Source organism: Mytilus californianus, unplaced genomic scaffold (assembly GCF_021869535.1).
Source record: "Mytilus californianus isolate M0D057914Y unplaced genomic scaffold, xbMytCali1.0.p SCAF_7, whole genome shotgun sequence".
NCBI classification, from domain to species: domain Eukaryota; kingdom Metazoa; phylum Mollusca; class Bivalvia; order Mytilida; family Mytilidae; genus Mytilus; species Mytilus californianus.
Window position 1 is genome coordinate 74,729,555 of NW_026262723.1, and position 22,765 is coordinate 74,752,319.

The 22,765-nt window shown below is 31.6% G+C and overlaps 2 protein-coding genes across 2 annotated transcripts in view; one reads left to right on the top strand and one right to left on the bottom strand.

Moving 5' to 3' along the window:
* Positions 1–5,175: 5,175 nt before the first annotated feature.
* LOC127708477 (uncharacterized) lies at positions 5,176–20,649 on the bottom strand. The gene is made up of 9 exons (XM_052213352.1): positions 20,290–20,649; positions 16,843–17,381; positions 15,970–16,124; positions 15,344–15,477; positions 13,491–13,641; positions 11,239–11,973; positions 8,802–8,996; positions 7,387–7,595; positions 5,176–5,899 (listed from the first exon to the last, which is right to left on the bottom strand). Exons 1-9 carry the CDS (start codon positions 20,621–20,623, stop codon positions 5,214–5,216), a joined length of 3,138 nt encoding a protein of 1,045 aa, XP_052069312.1. The 5' UTR covers positions 20,624–20,649; the 3' UTR covers positions 5,176–5,213.
* A 226-nt stretch (positions 20,650–20,875) lies between these two features.
* Positions 20,876–22,765, top strand: part of LOC127708475 (uncharacterized) — a 48,928-nt gene continuing 47,038 nt past the window's right edge. Inside the window, exon 1 of the mRNA XM_052213350.1 lies at positions 20,876–21,220. Within this exon, the coding sequence (XP_052069310.1) occupies positions 20,935–21,220 (286 nt within the window). The 5' untranslated portion in view covers positions 20,876–20,934. The remainder of the gene's footprint in view (positions 21,221–22,765) is intronic.

Consider the following 22,765-nt stretch of genomic DNA (forward strand, 5'->3'; position numbering starts at 1 on the left):
CATTTAAGAGGATATACTTCAGTGCCTATTTTTTGAAATAGTTTTTGTGTTTATATGGACCATTTTAATCTATTGCACAATTTGAAGAAGAATGATAACCGCATTGATATAATTGGTCTATCTGTGCAATAACAGTAGAAAGTGAATTGTTTAAAAGAAGTTTACAAATACTGCTCTGTTAAAGTCACTGTATTCCATTGAATATATAGACTCAAAGAGTGTTATAAAATGTGTTGGATATGAAAACAACTGCTATCACATTGGTAATGTCGAAAGAGACAACAATCACACCTGTATATTTATACATTCCATCCTTTAATGATCGATTTCAAGTTTTACGTCCCCTGACAACTTTCCAGCATTCGTTTGTATTTTACCCCTGTCAGTGTTTGTTTCACGAATGTAGAATTTTAAATTGTATTATTTATCAATTGCTAATTGTATATAATATAAAGCAAAAATGTATAGCAATGGGCATAAAACAAAAACAATCAAATTCCGGAATGTGGTTATGTTTTCAAACTTTATTCTGTACAAGCTACGCGCTGTGTCCTCTTTTTCAAAGTTGGGGAAAGAGATCATAACGCTTCCCTTGTTGTCGCTCCAACATGGTTAAATGCAATACATATTATTGTTCTCGCCTCATGGCCACTGTAAATCTGTCCTGAGCTCAGGTCTAAAATAACCATATAAATAGAGTTGAGTAATGTTGTATAAGACACAACTTCTAAGCTTTTTGTACGCTAATAATACCAACATGTTTGACCGGGCTCATAAATTGAATACTCTCGACCAACATTTTTTGCACAATCACTGATTTCAGTGAAGGATTTAAAAAAAACAACACGGTAAATGAATTGTACATAAAACTTGTAGTGTTTTAAAAAAAAATAGACACATATATAGTTTGTGTATAGTTTAAAGTTTAAATAAGTAAATCTGACTCTAAAATCTTGACAACAAATTAAAAGTCTTAAGGGTTTTTAGGTTCTTAAGCTGATTTAAAATATAAATTATATATTGTTTAAAATACACTTGTTTGAACGGAAAATATTCATCTGCTGTACACCATAACCAAAACACAATGATGTGGCAAGTCGTTTTTTTTATATTTATCAAATTTCAAGATATCTTATAAATTATATAACATCATATTAACTAAATAAGATATCTCAAAAAGGATATCTTATAGATATCTTATAAACTTTATAAGATATCTTGAAATTTGATAAATATAAAAACGGATTGCCATATTAAACAGATGCAGATCCAGGATTTAAAAAAGGGGGGACCCCTAAACTAGGCATTGTTAGGAATATAGCATGTTAAATGTCTATACATTAACCATATATGTAGCTCCATAAGGGGACCAAGGTTCCCTGCCCCCTAAATCCTGCCTCTGTCAATGTGTTTTGGTTATCTTGTAAAGCAGATAATTATTTTCCCTTCAAACACTGACTGCATGCAGATATTGGCAATCGTAAACATTTATATTAATATCGATTAAATAAAATTGAGAATGGAAATGGGGAATATGTCAAAGAGAAAACAACCCGACCAAAGAGCAGACAACAGCTGAAGGCCACCAATGGGTCTTCAACGCAACGAGAAAATCCCGCACCCGGAGGTGGTCCTCAGCTGGCCCCTAAATAAAATTGTGTACTAGTTCAGTGAAAATGGACGTCACACTAAACTCCAAAACATATAAATGAACTAAAATTAAAAAACATACAAGACTAACAAAGGCCAGAGGCTCCTGACTTGGGACAGGCGCAAAAATGCGGCGGGGTTAAACATGTTTTGTGAGATCTCAACCCTCCCCCTATACCTCTAGCCAATGTAGAATAAAGAAACACATACGCATATATCCATGCCATCTTCAAAGAATTGGTGTTTCTATTAATGTTTTCAATAAATGAGGACAGACAGGAGGATTGAATCCATTCCTACACTTTGTCCCATGTAAGATGAAAACCAGGCTCTCTGCATGTTAATGAAACTTTTCAACAACTCTGAGGTCTTATAAATTGTATATTTGTTCTGGTTCCGATTATGCATAAAATATTTGCCACTGGACGTTATGCAAGCAACAATCAATCAATCACTTTCCAACCCTTCTTCTTTTCGGTCTATTTTCTTCTTTTCTTGCTCCTGTTTTACGAAGTTTTTAATGATTTCAGTTAACAAAACATGCTGTAATATGTCATCATACGAGGCTATAGACATCTGCTTCACAAAACATGCTGTAATATGTCATCATACGAGGCCATAGACATCTGCTTCACAAAACATGCTGTAATATGTCATCATACGAGGCCATAGACATCTGCTTCATGATTTTGAATTGTATATCTTTTATGCTTGTGAATTTTGAATATAACCTTATTCAAAAGTCACATCAGATATTGTCTGTAAGTTATCCAATTTAGAACATTAGATCTACAAAGCTACAATGTATGGTCTATGCCTTGGTGCCAAAGCTCATTGTGTTGAGATACAAGATGATGAACAAACCATATCAAAAGAAAACCATTGAGTGTTATGATGTGCAACACCACGATAACAACAGTCACATACTATTATACTACCTCAAATCAATTAATGTTCCTAATATATGAGTCATGAAAATAAAAATATGAAAAGTTAAACGATGATAATGGAAGATGGCAGTTGGAGTTCCAGAATCGATAGAAGGAGAGCTGGGAATCAAAATTGAGAAAGGGAAGAAAAATTAACAGTTGACACAGAGATATGTGTCACCTGTATGTTATATTGATAGGTTATTGCAACTGTTGAAGTTTAAATTGGCATTACTTTAACAATACTTTCACATTCCAATGCCAAAGCATTTGCACATCTGGATACCAAATACTATTGACTTCTCATAAGTGGTTCCCCTTAAACTGACATAAATACAAAAATTAACATGTAAACTATCCAAAAGTTTTAACATCAACGAACCATGACTGAGGGGCAGGACCAAATAATCTTCATGGATATGAGATGTGCAAATGATAATACAACTGCATACCAAATATTATAGGATTAAACACATTTTTTCTAGAGGTTATTGATGTGTAAACCGGGGCGATTAACTCACAAACTGAATAAAAGTCCGAAGGACTTTTATGTTAAGTTTGTGAGTAAGAGCCCCGGTTTACACATCAATAACCTCTAGAAAAAATGTGTTTAATCCTTATAATTCTTCAGTCAAACATTCGCTATTTTTAGTTAAGATTTTTTGTTTGATGGCTACTACCATCAAATGCACATGTCGTAACTAAGGAGTTAGCCGCCATATTGAATGTCTAAAATCCGTAAATGTTCGATAAATGCAACAGAATCTAAAATGAAATAGCACCTACCTCAAAAACGGCATTTTAATGAGATATTATCCGAATTTGAAGCGTACAAGTAACGAAATAATCTTTCGCTTGAAAGTTTTCATTTGTATGACGTCGTGTTTTGCCATGACGTAAATGCGCTAAATCATTCATGACATTTCGCGGAATTTTTCATGAATTTTAATTTTATAGATTTTCAAAGCTTTAATGCAATATTTTTTTTTGTTAACATTAAAATAGAAAAAAACTGTTATGTTTTTGTTTTTCAATCTCAATTTGCTGAAAATCCCGGACTCCCTGCATATGCATGTGTATCGCGCATGAATAGATGGTACGAAAGTAGTTTCGGAAACATGGTTTATCGAAGTGTAAACCAAGGTAAAAAATTCTAATTGACCAATCCGTTTCAAGTATTTATAGATATGCAAATCATATAAGAATTATCATTAACTAAACATAAGTGGTTCATCTTCAATTGACCTAATCACAAACTTCAACATGTAAACTAAGCAATAGTTTCAAAGACAAAAGACTATCACTAAAGGGGCAGGGCAAATTAAGCTCCATGGAAATGGGATGTGCCATTGCTAACACAACTACATACCAAAGGTCATTGACAAATCACTAGTGGTTCCCCTTAAATTGACCTAATCTCAAACTAATACATTGTTGACGCCACCGCAGCTGACAGAAACAGCATGCCTTAGTCTTTCCTCATCGATTTCATCAATTCAAGACAAAAACAATATGTCATACAGGACCTATTGACAAGATGAGCTGTAAACATTATTGGGGTCTCCAATGCCTTTATAATTTTCTCTTCTACAAAACACAAGAACTAGAAATTGTATAAATGTGCCTTTATATGAAAAAAATGGTATATGTCTTAGTGATGATGAGAAAAGCTTTATCATTTCAAGAAATCAGGGACAGGTGCCCATACTCCAATTCTTCTAAAAATGTGTGAAACCCCTGTAACTTTCCTATCATCTGGAAAAAAATCATAAGATTCTGAAATTTTGCCCCATACCCTGCTCAGCAAACACCTAAAATCATGGGTCTGTAGATCTGTCCCAGAAATACTGTGAATTTATTAAATTTATTTAAGGAATGACTGTAATATTTTTTCTGTCTATGAAGAAATAACATAAAAAATGTGGTGCACACTGAATAACCCACGTAACCCGAATAGACAGAAAAAAATATTACAGTCATTCCTTATAATTTAATTTTAAATAAGGAGTAAATCATGAAAAAACGTTGATGATATCACGGTCACATGACAAAATTAAGCTGATAAACAACAAACTTTCAGCCAATAAGAAGATGTGTTACATCCAGAATTAAATTATATAAAGTTATTTGAAAACTTTGACTACTATGAGATATTGAGATATTTTAATAACAATCTCACAAAGGCAGCTGTGCATGACCATGATATCTCAGATACCTAAGATTGACATTTCCAGGATCTGACCAGGCTCAATTGGGTCAGAGTTGAAATAAAAGATAGGCAGAAGATATCTGAAATCTCAAAGACTTGTATTCTTACCATTTGTTTCAATTCTTTTTCTCATCTGGTCAATGTTCTATTGGATTCAAAACTGATCATAAATTGTCAGAAAAGGTGCATGCATACTGTCCCAACTATGATAATGAAAGAAATTACTAAAACCTTGTAAGGTTAAAATTTGCTTCCTATCCAGTGTCATTTTTCTTGTTTTGACATTACAATATGTTTATGTTTCCAATTTAGTTCATGTTTCATATTTATCAATCACTTCCAAAACGTTTAATGATTTTATGATTTTCGGGTAATTATTAATGAAAACAAGTTTTAATCATTATATTTCAACATATTTTCATAATTTATTGTCCCTTTTCTTTAAGGGATGCCAGCATTTCTAATGCAGCTATAGTGTCATTATCTATAGGTTTATTCGGATCATCTGATATTATATGATATTCAGTCCCGGACTCTGTCTCATACATAACACAATGGGTAATTTCCTGCACATTTGACTTATTCATATTGACAATACATGTAATATCATGTTCAGGACAATAAGGTTTGTTATCTAGATCAATTTTCTGTCCTGACATTGGCTTGGTATCTTTGATATGTTCTGTCACATGCTTAGTATCTTTGATATGTTCTGTCACATGCTTGGTATCTTTGATATCTTCTGTCACATGCTTGGTATCTTTAATATGTTTGGTCACTGCATTTGTTTTCTGATTTAAACTCTGAAGATGTCCTATTCTATGATTGGTTATCAATGTTTTATCTCCACTTGCTACCTCCTTTTGTCCTATTCTATGATTGGTTATCAATGTTTTATCTCCACTTGCTGACTCCTTACTCCCTTGCTTTAATTTATCTTTTCTAATTCCATTTTCACTGCTAGTTCTCGGTATTTTCTTGTTTAATGTTTGCTGACAAATTTTATGATGGCTGGTTAGATAATGCTTTCGATGAAAAAGTTTTCCACATTTGTCACACTGGTATAGTTTTAAATTTTGATGTCTTGACTGTTCATGTCGTTTTAGTGAACCTACAATATAATTTTGTAAAATACAAGGTATTGTAATATTTGTATTTTCCAACTAAATCTGCATTAAAAGTGCTGTCAAAAAAGGATGGTAACTGATTACAAGTGACAAAACAAATTAAATTCTAACAAGCAACACAACATATCAGACTATAATCAGCAACACAACATATAAGACTATAACTAGCAACACAACATATTAGACTATAACTAGCAACACAACATATCAGACTTTAACCAGCAACCGAACATATTAGACTATAACCAGCAACACAACATACAAGACTATAACCAGCAACACAACACATCAGACTATGACTAGCAACACAACATACAAGACTATAACTAGCAACACAACATATCAGACTATAACTAGCAGCACACAGCAACACAACATACAAGACTATAACTAGCAACACAACATATCAGACTATAACTAGCAACACAACATATCAGACTATAACTAGCAACACAAAATTTCAGACTATAACTAGCAACACAACATATCAGACTATAACAAGCAACACAGCATATTAGACTATAACTAGCAACACAACATATCAGACTATAACTAGCAACACAACATACAAGACTATAACCAGCAACACAACATATCAGACTATAACCAGCAACCGAACATATTAGACTATAACTAGCAACATAACATATTAGACTATAACCAGCAACCGAACATATTAGACTATAACCAGCAACACAACATATTAGACTATAACTAGCAACACAACATATTAGACTATAACCAGCAAACGAACATATTAGACTATAACTAGCAACACAACATATTAGACTATAACCAGCAAACGAACATATTAGACTATAACTAGCAACACAACATATTAGACTATAACTAGCAACACAACATATTAGACTATAACCAGCAACCGAAAGCATATCAGACTATAACCAGCAACACAACATATCAGACTATAACCAGCAACACAACATATCAGACTATAACTAGCAACATAACCTATTAGACTATAACCAGCAACACAACATACAAGACTATAACTAGCAACACAACCTATTAGACTATAACTAGCAACACAACATATTGGTCTTTAACCAGCAACACAACATATCAGACTATAACTAGCAACACAACCTATTAGACTATAACCAGCAACACAACATATTGGTCTTTAACCAGCAACGCAACATATATTACACAATGTATATGATAGCTAATAACACAACAATTAAATTTAAAACCAGCAACACAGGCAGATTCAAGATTTTGAAAAATGGTAATTGCAAAATAGCATCCTGCATTTTGTTCGGTAACTAATCATTTTCATTCTGTTTTCGACAAGGTTATTTATTTTATGATATCACAAAATTCAAGTTTTACCATCAAATTAAGGCAATCTGCGTCACTATGCATGACAAATAGTCAGCAAATGCAAACTGTTCCGAAAAACTTACACGGTCCTAATGAACCAAGTGAGCTAAAGTCATTTTATGCTTACCTTTCCTTGTAAATACTTGGCTACACACAGTACACTTGAATAATGAAGGAGAACTAAATATATGTCTATTGTTTATATGTGCAGTAAGATGAGTGTCAGTAAAAAATCCTTTAAAACAATGAGGGCATTCCAATCTTTTGGGGTCAGAATGCATCTGTAGGTGAGATTTAAGAGAAAATGATTTTACAGTCTTTCCACAGGTGCTACACCTACAGTAGAACAATGTATACATGTATATTTATATAGTCAGATCAGATAAAAGACTTCCAAGATATCCAAATGACTCTTCTGGCAATCAACAATAGCCATGCTGATCATGAATGAACAAAGGATATATTCAGGTCAAATTTTTATAAAACTGATTTCCAGTTTCAACTGAAACTTTCTTGTAGTAATTTTTCATGTGGTTTATGCTTTGAAAGAAGTTCTTCCAATAATTTTCCTAAAAAACAAACACAAAACCTGAAATTTATGTGTTAATGCAAAATACAGAATATCTCCTTTTGGAACACCATTCAGCTTTACAGCTAAAAACAGCATGTTAGTTTATAATAGTGACACAAGATATTCCAACAATATTTGTGAAATACCTTTTAGTGTGTATTGAACACAACCATGCAAATTGAATTTATGTCAAATATTACTCTGAGTCAGGGGTAAAACTTTATTAAAAGGTATAAATACAATCAGAGACATATATACACATATATATATATGTCTCTGATACAATGTAAGTTAATTTGTGAGATTCTAATGTTCTTTGCAGTATTGAATAATCTCCCCTTAACCTTCCCAAAACATTTTCCATATAAGAGTATTTTTGAACTTTTAAAACCACTGAAATTCTGTAGTATTGGGAAGTCAAAATATGCCCCAAATATTTTTTTCTGCTTGCTATCTATTTTTCAATTAGAATTCAACCTTTGTTTTCAAGAACATAGCAAAGAAATCTACTACGCACAGATAATAAGCATCTGCACAAGTCTTCAAAAATTGCTCAATGGAGGCTTGTCGGCCTCTAACCACAATTATTTTTTTCCATAGTTATCAGTGTTATCTTTGTAAAAGTCAACTGAATTAAAGAATTATATTGGTTCAAATGTAAATGCACTGGCTTATATAGAACATCATTATTCTACTAAATTATGCATGTTTCAGCAAAGTCCATCACAATTTTTTCTCTTGAAAGCCATATTCACATCCAAAGGGTAGCATTTGAGTCTTAAATAAATGACAAAGGCTAATTTCTACCATAATTTCGCTTGAGTCTTAATCATATATTTTCCTTCACTGGAAAAATATTTCATATACCTGGCAGTCCTTGCTGAACATAAAATATCACCTAACATTCAATAGTCATTCAATAGTCATGACTTAAAACATAAAAGGATTGAAATGACTTTGAACATACTTACAAACAAGTAAGAGATCTCCTGTGAGCTTTCATTAACTTCTTTGATTTACAATCTTTTCCGCTACCTTGGGAATTAGTCCTGTGCCTTTCTGTAACAGATTCTTTACTACCAGTAAAGATTTTCCCATCTTTACCACCTTTTATTTGCTGCTTTGAGTGTCTTGTCAGTGTGTGATCTTCAATTTCTTCAACTGTCCTGGAAAATGAACAAATATTATATCATAGAGCTTTACAAGAAATGTTGTTCCATGCATCAAACATAAAAATTAAACAAAAATTAGGAACAATATGCTGAGTCTTATGAATAATTGTTTCTGTCCAAGGGAAATAAGTGTTTAAAATACCCCCAGTAAGCGCCACTAATATTAAGAATAAATAAAACAGAAATGTGGGGTAGGGTATACGTTCATTACGTAGCAACTTAAATCATACGATACATACACTTTGTAAATTAACAAATACCATTTAGTGCAAAGATTTTCAAAGAGGGAAATATATCAAACCTAAGATTCTGAGAGCCAGTCGAAAATTACAATTATAACCACAAACCATATGCTCAGAAGTGATAGTAAACTTGTAGTAAACCATAATACATATTGTGGTTCATTGTAACAATTGGTCAGTATACTGTGAAAGTATTTTTATTCATGGGTATCGATTTTCTTGGTTTGAGCAAAAGTTACAAGTTTGTGGGTTCTTAAATTCATGGATTTTAATTTTCTGAAAAAAAATTGAGTGAAGAATTTGATACCATTTGAAGCAAAGATTCTTGAAAATAATCATGTTATTTTATAATGATTTGTGGGACATTGCAAATTAAGGTTCTCATTTTTTTCTCTTACTTGTTCTGCTTTCATTACTGACAACATTCATCAAATTTGTTATAAAATAATTGCTGTCGGAAATAAGCTGATTCATCTATGCTTACAAATTGTCTCAATTGAAGGAAATTGCAAAGTAAACATTTTAATTGTTGCACACGTGTAATCAGAATTGATGACATTAATTAATTGAATGATCAACCGATTAATGATCATCAAAGGTGTTAATTGGGCCATAAACATGTCACTAATGAACAACTCATCATTGCAAATCATCACCGTAGTCAGAATTTCTTCGACCAAAACTAATTTTTGATGAGAATTAAAAGATTTAATGGGTAAAATCCTGTCTGAAGTTGTATATATAGGTCATAGTGCACTTGCTGATATTCGATGTATTGTCTAGATTGTATGCCCAAATACATGTAGTCAAACTTACAAGGGGATCTTTCCATGTCATGATTTGGACAACAGTTCTTATATTTCCTTAGAAAGTAAAATTTGTGGATAAAGCCATTATTTAAGAAACAATGCAAATTAGGAGATTATTTAAATTTTTAATAAAAACCAAAACCTATTGACATTGATTGACTAGTAGAAAAGCTGCCCTTCTTAAAATAACTTATAATCCTAATAAACTGTTATCACAGAGATATGTCTCGCCTTTTTGTAATTTTGATAATGCAAATGTTGAAATTAAAATAGCAATACTTTAACATGTAAGTTATGCAAATATTCAAAGTCGATGAACCATGACTGAAGGTACATGGCTAAACAATCTCCATGAAATGAGATGTGCCAATGCTAATACAACTGCATACCAAATACCATTGACTTATTATAAGTCGTTCCCTTTAAACAAACCTAAACACAAACATTAACTTGTAAACTATGTAAAAGTTTCAAAGTCAATGAACCATGATCGGGGCTGGGGCTATATAATCTCCATGGAAACAATACTTGCAAATGCCAATAAATTTGCATACCAAATAGCATTGACTTAACATTAGCAGTTCATCTTAAACTGATCTAATCACAAACTAATACATGTAAACTAAGCAAAAGTTTCAAATTAAATAGCCCATGACTGAGGGGGCGGGGCCAAATATTCTCCATGGAAATGAGATGTGCTAATGCTTATACAACTGAACACCAATTAACATTGGCCTACCACTAATGGTTCCTCTTGAACTGACCTAATCACAAACTAATACATGTTAACTTAGCAAAATTTTCAAAGTCTACAGACCATGACTAAGGGGGCGGAGCCAAATAATCTCCATCGAAATGAGATATGCCAATGGTTATACAACTGCATACCAAATATCATTGACCTACCACTAGTGGTTCCCCATAAATTGACCTAATCACAAACTAATACATGTAAACTATGAAAAGTTTCAAAGTCAATGGACCTTGACTGAGGGGGCGGGGCCAAATAATCTTGTGCCAATGCTAATACAACTGCATACCAAATATCATTGACCTACCACTAGTGGTTCACCATGAACTAGACCTAATCACAAACCAATACATTGTTGATGCCGCCGACGCCGGAAACAGCATACATATGTCTCGCTTTTTGACTCCGTCAAGGCGAGACAATAAAAAAATTACCTGGGGTTTCCATCATGCTCTTTCTCATGTTCAAGTTGTTTCACCATATCTGACTTTACTTTCTTTTTGGAAAGACAAATTTTAGATTGAACATTATATGTCAAACACTTCTTTCCTATTTCTGAATTATCAGAATGTTCTGTCATTGTATCTTTAATCTCTGAAGGACTTTTCTTGTTACAAGTTGCCTGATCTTCATCCTTACAAAACTTTTGTTCCAAAACTAAGCTGTCATCAAATGTTTCTTTTTGATTTTCTACAATCTTGCAGTTATTGGACTTCATATTTTCATGATTCGATTTCCTTTTGCCTGAAACTAGTTTAATCTTTTTTGAACTTTCTGAAACAGAACCAGAAGAAGATACATTCCTTTTCTTAGTCTTTAAACTATCTGTGGTCTGTTTATCCGATGATAGAGAACAGTAATCAATTCTCTTGTTTCTTGTTGTCATTTTACATGGAGATTTCACAATTTCATTATCATTTACCATTTGTGTTGCCTCAGGATTGTCTCTTAAATATTTTAAAGGATTATTTTCTGTCAAGTTGACATCTTGTTTGACAGGATACTCTGATACAGAATAACCTTCCACCTCAGTTGTAATATCTGTGGTGTTCTTGTCATTTTTGTCACCCAGCTTCACTGACTTACTGGAACAATATCTATATAAGTTTAGTAATTTTTGCTGATTGCTGTCAAAATTAGGAATTTTATCTTTAGTTTTCTTTCTGTGTCTGAAAACAGAAATTATATTTAATAATATTAATGTTAATTTATAAGCATTCATGTGTATTTGTTAGCTTTGGATTTGCTGTCTCAATGACATGTTTCTAACACCTTTTATTTATACATGATTTTATATACTCGTTACAAATAATGTTTCAGTCCATATTATTGTTAATTTTTCTATCTTTAAAAACCTGCTATGAATAAGTAATCCTAGAGAAATGGAAAAGTTGTGTTTCAGATGAACATATATATCCTTGTTTATGAAAAAATGTCCTGTTTCCCTTTGTATTTTCTTTCGTAGTAACTATGACATAATTAATGGTCGAGTCTCAGACAATTGAGTATCAAATGATAAAAGTGCCCAGTATTCTCTCTTGCCAAAGAAGATTTTAAGCCTGAATGGTAAAAACTATTTTAATAATTCTTTTGCAACTTATACCTTATCTTGTATGGTTGGGAATTTTTATACTACAATGTATTGATCTCTTGTTTTTTACATCAAAAATATTAGCAAGTTCCAGAAAATTACATAGATTGAAGTATGTCTATGAGAAGCCAAACTGATAGATAACTAGAGGCTCTAAACAATGGCCACTCTCCAACATTGTAGACAAGAATATAATTTATGACCAAAATCTCTTTTTGGTTGATCATGGCTTGCTTATCATTTTTACTGTTTAGATTCTCTGTTGACCAATGGTTTCAGCAATATTGACCTTTATGAAGATCTTGTCTTGTGGGTTCATTTTGCTATTCAAAGTTTCTCTTTATCTATTACATGTATAGTTTTTGAAAAAAATAGACAACACAATAAATTGGTAAATAGTCTTCTAAGGGCAATAACTCCTAAGAATATCAACTGACAATTTCAGCCTTTTGTCTTATTGTTTTGCTGATCATTTTTGCTTTTCTATCTATCAGATAATAGGCAAAAATGCAAAAAATTGGTAAAGTTGGTCAATTAAGGGAATTAACTCAAATAAGGAGTTCAGTCATTTTACTAATTTGTAGATCATGTCTTGCTTATCATTTTTGCTATTCAAAGTTTCTCTCTCTCTATTCTACTTTTCTAGATATTTGGCAAAATGAAAAAAAAAATGGTAAAATTCATCATTTTAGGGCAATTACACCTATAAGATCCTATAAGAAGTCATCTGACAGTTTTCACATAAATGGACAGTAGATAGATCTCATTAGTCTGAAAATTTCTGCCTCTGTCAGATTTTCTCTATAGTGGTTTCAAGATCGATAATAGACAAAACTTCCATTTTACCCATATGTTCTATTTTTAGCCATGTAAGCCATGTTGTTTGACAGGGGGCATCAACGAACACATTTTTTTCAAAATTGATAAGCCAAGTTTGCTTCCAATTGGCCCTGTAGTTTCAGAGAAGATTTTTGTAAAAATTAACGGAAGGCAGACAACAATAGACAATGGACACCAAGTGATGAGACTGAAATGAACTCATTTTTCAATACAGACTTATTACACATTTTTCTAGAATATAGAAACAAAATATACCTTCTCCTGGTGAAAAGAGTGCAGGTTCCATCAACACCATCATCATATTTAATTCTAAATGGCATTATGGAAAATGATAAGGTGCATGGCCAGTCTGAATTGTTCTTAATAAAACTTGAAACCTGGGTCTTCAGTAGTGTCCAAATCTCTTCTGAAATAAGATTTATAAGCATAGTATGTTTTCCACATTTAATTTTTAGAGTAGCAGTTTTTGTTTCTCACCTAATCACAAAAATATCTAAATATGAGCATTCATTCTTTAATTTTCTTAGTAAAAAGAACATAACTCAAAAGAAATAGGCAACTTGAATCAGCAACAAGAGTGATAACATTGAAATACGTTGTCTAGTTAAATGATCAAGACAAGAAAATATATAAAAATTCTTTGATATTATTTTCCTACATTTATCAAAAAAACATAATTTTGAACATTGCATCATAAAAATAACTTTTAAATCAGGTGAACAGTAATGCAAAAAACATGTAAATCTTACAAGTCTAAATAAAGGTAGCCTAACACTTCAGATAGCTAAGAAACTGACATAAGCATGAAACTTAATGTTAACCTTTGCAAGTCATTAACCAATGAAAATATTGTCTATTTTCCACTTCCAGCTAAATGTTGTCTTATCATTATTCTCCAATATTCAAATGAAGTTGTATGTGGAAAACTGTATTTAAATAAAGATATATACCTGAAGACTGATAATCCTTCAATTCTTATATACAAAATGTAGTACATTAACTTTTCAGATGAGATCTTTTTTACTACTTTTTACAACCTAACTAAAAAATTAGACCTCCCAACTGTCCCATTTTATGGGGGATTTTCCTGATGAGAGGTGTTAACCTCAACTTTAGAAACCTTCGTTACATGCATTTAATACCTTAAATCAGGCATTCAAAGGTATGAAAATTACATATAAACACAAATACTAATTAATAAAGTATTGACACAAAGATATCTCCCCTGTATATAATTTTTAAAGGTAAAATACAAACCTTGAAATAAAAATTGCAATACTTTTAACATGTCATGTATATATATGCAAAACATTCAAAGTCAATAAACCATGACTGAAGGTTCAAAAGCCAAATTAAATCCAAGGAACTGAGATGTGCAAATGCTAATGCAACTGCAACTTCATACCTAATATCATTGACTTACAATAAGGGGTTCAGCCTAAACTGACCAAATCACACACTAACATGTTAACTATGCAATAGTTTCAAAGTCAATAGACCATGACTGAGGGTGTAGGGACAAATAATCTCTATGTAAATGAGAGGTGCCAATGCTTATACAACTGCATACCAAATACCATTGACTTACCATTAGTGGTTCCCCTTAAACTGACATTATCCTGAACTTTAAAAAAATTATTGATTGATGTTCCCTTAAGGTCCTGTGGCAAATATTTCATGTATGTTCACAAGGATTAATAAGTTTCTGATGCTGCCTCTGATGCTGTCAGAAAAATTACACCCAAGTCTCACCTTCACGACTTCATTGAGGTGAGACAAAAAACATTGAATATAAAATTAAAATACTTCTGGCATGTATAAAAGATGCCTTAGTCACTATCATGCTTTAGATCCCCCATGATGATTTTGAAAAGCTGGCAGGTATGGATAATGGACATCTTATTTCTTTGTACAGTCTACCTGAATAAGGGACATCCTATTTCTTTGTACAGTCTACCTGAATAAGGGACATGTATCCATTTACACTTTACATCTGATCTGAATAAGGGACATTCATTTACTTTTTATAGCCTACCTGAATAATGGACATTCATTTACTTTTAACAGCCTACCTGAATCGGGACCTCCATTTTCTTTTTACTGTTTACCTGAATAAGGGACATCCATTTTCACTATATCTATGTGTAAATTAGCAGTCTGTAAAAGCTGGACATCAGGAGTAAAGAGTTGTAATGCACCACATGCACTCTTCCTCAGGTATAATCTTTTCATTACATTGTATCTGAAAAATCATGATAAAAGACAAATAACATCAATTAACAAATATCTTTGAAGTCTCCATATAATTTTTTTTTCTGGGATGAGAAAGTCCATGATCAAATTTACCACAATCCAACAGTTTAAAGTCAAATCTTCCCAGCCAACACAGAAAATACAATCACCAAAAATAACAGGAAACAAACTGTTTTAATCCTTACTTGGTTCGTACATATAGAAAACCATGTAATTAAACACAGTAAATGTAATTCTGAAGCTCATGATCAAACAATTATCATTCCTAGACTTTGAAATTTTAATAAAAAAGTATGTGTAGTATAGGTTTTGATGTAAATATATCTATGTGGCTATAAAATCTAGAGCACCTGCTTACATATAAATATTTGTTTACTGTAATAATGCTGTAAAATGAAGTTAGTTTATATTTTAAGTTCTAATATGATTAAATATAGTGGCCTTAAAGTTACACATATACGCAAACCCTATATTGCAGTACCTGCATAAAAGGTCCAGTAAACCCATGGTAATAATAGCTGGTGAAATTGTATCTACTATTGTTACCTCTGGCCACAACGAATAGAGTTCCAAGAATATCATCAAATACTTCTGTCTACCCTGAAATTCATATGGTCCAAGCACACTTAATTCTACCTGAAAAAGGAGCAAAATCTGAAAAACTCAGAAATAATCTCAATTATACTTCAATTGATTTTACTGTTAATATAGTCTTTATTCTCTGTTAAATATCACTTATTTTCAATTCTGATGGTAGTACATTGTAAAAACTAAAATGTTAAAAAGATTAATTCCATTATTTCAAAACAAGACAATGTTTCTGGAACCATTTCCTTTCAGAGCATCTATGGATCTTAATGTATAACATCAAAATGATTGTGAAAAGTGACATGTCTACCATGTACATGTAGTTTAGAGGGTTAATTGAGAAATACTGAAGATGGCAAGTTGCCAAAACATCTAAAATTGGTTTATAATTAAATACTACAATATTCATAATAATGTAAAATATGTTCCCTTTTGGAATTTCTACACAAGATATTATTTTTAAACAAAACTCTATGGACACAGTTTTGAGAACTGGCAATTCAAAGTGAAAATGCACTTTTTATGTACATTCTACATACTCATAGTTGTTTCACAAATTTTTAATTAATTGTATCTCTGGATGTATAAATGCTTCATTCAACTATTTTTCAATGAAACTATAAAAAGACAACAACAATATGAGTTCTAAATGTATGCGAAATTTCATAAAAATCCAAATATGCAAAAATCTACAAAATTCCAAGATGATTATTTCTGAAACAGGCAGGCCACAGTATAACTAGAGTGTAATGTTAAATAATCTTACAGAATGCCAAAAATAATCAGGTTCAACATCAGATTCCAGGTTATACATTTCTACTACATATTTATCTGTGTTTTCACACTCTTCTTTTTTCTCCTTCTCCTCATTTTTCAACATACAACTCTTCTCATCAGCTGAATTTTGCTTGGTAGTGCTATCTTGGTTTGTTTCATGCACAGTTTTTATTTCGTTATGACAAATATCAGACAATTCCAACGATTGGCCGATGACATTGATATTTTCAATATGATCAACATCGATGAATGTGCTTGTTTTAAAGCATTCAATTATACAATCACTGTTTCCATGACTACACAAGTTTTCCCTTTCTTGTAATACATGGTTGCCATGTTTTTCACCATATAACATATCTAATATGTCCATGTCATTTTCATGCTCCTTTGCAACAATGTTAGTTGTATCTAATCTTGAACTACAGATGGGACAGTTCCTGATCAACATCTTGACCATTTCAATCATACACAGAAAATAATATTTATCTCTACACAGTGCTACAGTTCTGTTTTTACCATGATGTTGACCTACAAAATATTCATCAATATTACATTATGTCTCTGCTTCATGAATGAAAATAACCCCTAAAAGATTTTGTGAGTCCATATCACTTTTATTTACCCAAAAAACTTAAAAACTAGGTCAGAAACCACAAAACTAAAACAAGACCAAAATAGAATAGCCTAATTCATCCAAGGTCATCTTTGCCTGAAGAAGTTTGATTCCTTTAACTTTTACGGATGTATTCTACGTTTGAGAATTATTCTCCAAAAAATGTGATACAAGTGGAAAATATTAATGAATTTAAAAACATTTTAATCATACTAAACTCTGTGAAAAAATTGTGTACTTACAATAAGTAGTTTTGGAGTAATAAAATTTTCAAATTTTATAACCAATCCGGTCAGTGTCGTCAGCCAAAATGTTGAGAAAATGGGTGAGGGTTATAAAGAAATTTTTACCAAAAATATCTACATCCTATATCAATTTTTTTCTTTTCAAAATTCTTAGATATGTTATTTTTCAATCATTTTTAACAAAGAAGTTGAAATAATATGCTTTTTGTTCTAAAAAAAAAAAAGAAGAGAAAAATCCCAAATTTACAAAATTGACAGCATGGTCAATTTGACCCAAAAAAGCAACAAAATTTTATAAAACTTTCTAATATTAACATCAACTTATATTTTTTTTAAGTTAAATTTATTCAGATTGGTCCACTTCATCTTTAGTGAAAGTATGAAAAAAAGTTGAATTGTGAAACTGATTTTTTCATGATAATCATAATACCCCAAAATTGGGTAACAATTGATGAAAAATGGGAATCATAAAAAATGGGGTACTTTCAAATGGCCATAGCTAAAAAAGAAGTGCACCACCATATGGTTTTTCTGCATCAATTACTTTCTAACAGTCATATAAACCCAAAAATGAGGTTAAGAAAAAAAGTTTAATTCTAGAAATTTTTGGCTCCTCAGAGTGGTCCTTAAGCAATTTATCAATTTATCTTTGGACAATTTAATAAAAAGTATGTTATAAATCATGCCTCTTCATAATATTTGCATGAAGGTGACCACGGGAGACCTTTAACATTTGTCTGTAAGTTTTTTGGAATGGTCAATACTTTATAAATACAAAGAACTGTTTATAAAACAACCAGGTGATGGAAACTTAGTTGAATTGCTTAGGTGAAACTTTGGCAAATCTAAATTGGGAACCAGGCTGTTTCACTTTCAAAAGTTCCTTTTGGTTCTTTGATCTTGTTTTGCTTAACATATTTTCTGTTTTCATTTTCCCTCTTTCTACTATAATGTTTGCCAATAATACAAAAGAAAGTGTATAAACAGTCATTCAACATGTTTAAGGGCAATAACTTTTTTAAGAAATGGATTTTCAGTTTTAGCTTTATTGATCTATTTGCAGATCTTGTCTAGCTGATCATTTTTTGCTGTTTACTGTTTCTCTTTATCTTCTATAGTTTATGCCCAACACATAAAACAGGGTAAACATTGTCATTTAAGGGCAATAACTCTTTATACATGTTATAAGGAATTAACTTATAATTTTGACAGAGTTGACTCATTTGTAGATCTTGTTTTGTTCATTATTTTTGCTTCTTAGTTATCTTGATTTATTGTAGTTTTTGCATAATATGTTCAAATTGGGGGGAAATCATTTTTAAAGGGCAATAACTCCTATAAAAGGTCAACTGACTATTTTTCTCTCTACCTTTTTAAAGTTTTGAACTTTTCAAGATAAAAGGCAAAAATACAAAAAAAATGTTAAATGGACATTTAAGAGCAATAACTCCTACAAGATGTTGTCTGACAGTTTTGATGAAAAGAACAATAGGTAGATCTCATCATTCTGAAGATTTCTGTCCCCTTCATATTTTCTCTATTGGTAGCAGTTTTCAAGATAATTTAATAGACAAAACTTGCATTTTACCCCTTTGTTCTATTTTAAGCCATTTTCTTTAAGTACTTAGTACTTAAACAAAATCTTATATTAGAGTAATTATACATTTTTATAATATTAAAGAACTTGGACATGTTGGAACAGTATATCTAACGGGAAATGAATCTGATAGGCTTTTCAGTATAAAATTGATAAAATCTCGAACTTTACGAGACTTCGCGAGATTTATGGATTTTGGAAGCATCTGATTGAACTGCTCAATAAATTATAACCACATAATTTCAAACGTTCAACAAATACAATGAATTGATAAGTTTTATTGTAAAGTAGATATATTTTGTCATATAAAATGACCAATATAAGTGTGATTTATTTGATGTGAAGTGTTTTATAATGGTTTGTGAAACTCACGGTTATTGGGAATGCCATCTGCACCATTTTTTTATTACCCCGTTTGCATTCTGTATACCCTTCTGTGATGAAATGAATGCGACTATGACAAATTTGAAGTGACAGATTACAAGTTCAATACACTGGCATCACTTATTACTAAGTTTGAATGACATTTTATTGATATTATCAGAAATTATTAAGATAATAGCGAGTATGTATTTTACACATGTCCGTTTCCATATCATATCATGTCATTAATTAACTATGTCCATGACCCGACGATAAAATCAGCTATAATTAGGTAGTCATGGTAGTGTTAAGTCCCGTCAATATATATATTCCTGTAAAGAATAAATATGATTTATATACTATCATGACTGTAAACCATCTACATTTTATTTTCGGGACTTACATGTATTAAATTGCTAGTGGTAGAAATTATAACACAGCTTATATCAATTGTCATAAATATGTGAAAACTTGAAGCATCACTACATCTATTAAATCCCTTTTGAGATCTTGTGTCAGGAGCAATTTTCTGATTTGGAGCCAAATTATTCTTATTGTTACTTTTTGCGGGTAATCATAGCCAGTACCTCTTCAATAATGGTCTATTTCATTTTTTACCTTCTTTGCTTATATGACATTCATAGAAGGCCTGCAACTTATCCTCGTTGGAAAACAGAACCAGTCTGTTAAGTATTTTTTTCTCACTTTTCTGACGGTCAGTATCACTATTATTATCACAAGCCAATGCAAGGGGAGCAGAATAATACTGTAAGTAAAGTTTTCCATTTTCAATGATAAAATCTAAAGCTCTTTGTCTAAGGTTAGATCTGTGTATTCGGTTGGTGTAACGATCATCTGAAGGATACTCATTGGTTTGAAGATAGCTGAAAACGTGTTCCAGATGTAATTTTTGATAGGGAGATTTTTTTGTCTGCTTCTTATTTTTTTCCATTTTGCCGGTGTTTTGCAAGGTTTTGTCCCTTTTGTTATCACGGTGAAGTGGGAGAAAATTAAACGTTTGTTTGACTGATTTCTTTAATATTTGAAAGTAGAAATTGTGAATATAATTTAAATATTGAAAATCAGTTTAGACTTCTAAGTTTTACTTCATATGAAAACTTAGAACTTTACAATATTGTGAATTTTTCTTAAAAAAACAACATAACATTTGTTTGAAAATTTACCATTGCACCAGTAAACAGAATTGCAAATGGCGGTGTGGCCAGAATGAAAAGTGAACGATAAATACCACTTATTATACCCATGCCCCCGAAGAAAAGAAGAGCTGCTAAGAGCAGTTTGAATTATGATAGTTTGATTCATTATTTGAAGTATGAGGCATATCCCCCAGAAGTCAACTCTGATCGAGAAAAACGAAATATCCGGAAGCGTGCAAAGTCGTTCCGCCTGGAACAGCTTCCTAGTGGAGATAAACTTTATTTCACATACACATATTCAGACGAAGAAAATACACAACACACAAAGGAAGTAATATATAAAATTGAAGATCAGCAAAGAGCTTTTGACGAATTTCATATAAATTCTAAAGGTAATTAGAGCATTTTTTGGGTGGAACTTTTAATAGGATAAAGTATCCTCGTCTCATGGGTTTTCGTGCTATTAAGAATGCATTGTGACGTCACAATTTCCATTGAAAAAGAATGCATAGTACGAATTGAATTCATATGACGTACGAAAACATATGATCTGACCATACCTCTTTAGCTCACCTGCCCTGGTCCGAAGGGCCAATATTATTATTATTATGAGCTTTTCTTATCAGTGACTTGGCATCCGTCGTCATCGTTAACTTTTACAAAAATCTTCTTCTCTGAAACTACTGTTCCAAATTAACCAAACTTGGCCACAATCATCATTAGGGTATCTACTAATCTAGTTTAAAAAAATGTGTCCCATGATTCCGCCTGCCAACCAAGATGGCCGACATGGCTAAAAATAAAACATAGGGGTAAAATACAAGTCTTTTATCTTGAAAACCACTATAAATAGAGAAAATCTGACAAGGGCAGAAATGTTCTGAATGATAAGATCTACCTATTGTCCATTTACTTCCAAACTGTCAGACGACTTTTTATAGGAGTTATTTATTGCCCTGAAATGACGAATTTTACCAACTTTTAAAATTTTTGCCTATTATCTTGAAAATTATAATAGATTATTATGATAGAGTGAAACTTTATATAGCAAAAGATAAGTTCTACAAATAAGTTGACATAGTTGAAATCGTCTTATGACCCTTTATTGGAGTTATTGACCAAATTTAGAATCAGTGCCCATGAACTTGATATAGAAAAGGGAAGACATAAAGGAATACCCCCAGACAAAAGATTTTGTAAATTATGTAATAATGACATTGTTGAGGATGAAATTCATTTTCTTCTTCAATGTCCATCACTTAAAACTGAGAGGTCCAGTTTCATTTTAGAATTATCCTCTAAATTTACTAATTTTAAAATTCTAAATGACCAATCAAAATGTGTATGGTTGATGTCAAATGAAGATCCATTTGTTAATAACATAATGATAAAGTTAATAGATAGTTTGATAAAGACTAGAAGAGCAAAATTAAGTGATAAAACATGAGTAGACAAGATCTACAAATAATTCAACATGATTTAAATTGTTTGATGACCCCTTATTGAGGTTGTTCTCTTTAATAAAGATTGAGAGTATCCATTGTTGAAGATGCACTTAGACCTAGGTGAGCGACACAGGCTTTATAGAGCCTCTAGTTTGTTGTTGATTCAATAATAAGCATATGGAAATTTTCTAGAAAATCCTCAACCTTCCCTCTTTGGGCTCTTAAATTTGACAATTCAGTAATTAATATATAGCAAATTACTGCATGCAATGCTAGCAATGGTTTCCTAAAAATGATGATGTATTAATAAGTTAAGGATTATATATCCTTTTGTTGTTTCAATGCTAATATAAACATATGAAAATTTTACTAAAAAATCCACAGCCTTTACCTTTTTACTCTAATATTTGACAATTGGGTACTTAATAGAAAAAGGATTATTGTATGCAGTGCTAGCAATGATTTCCCTTAAAGAAGTTTATAAATAAAGAT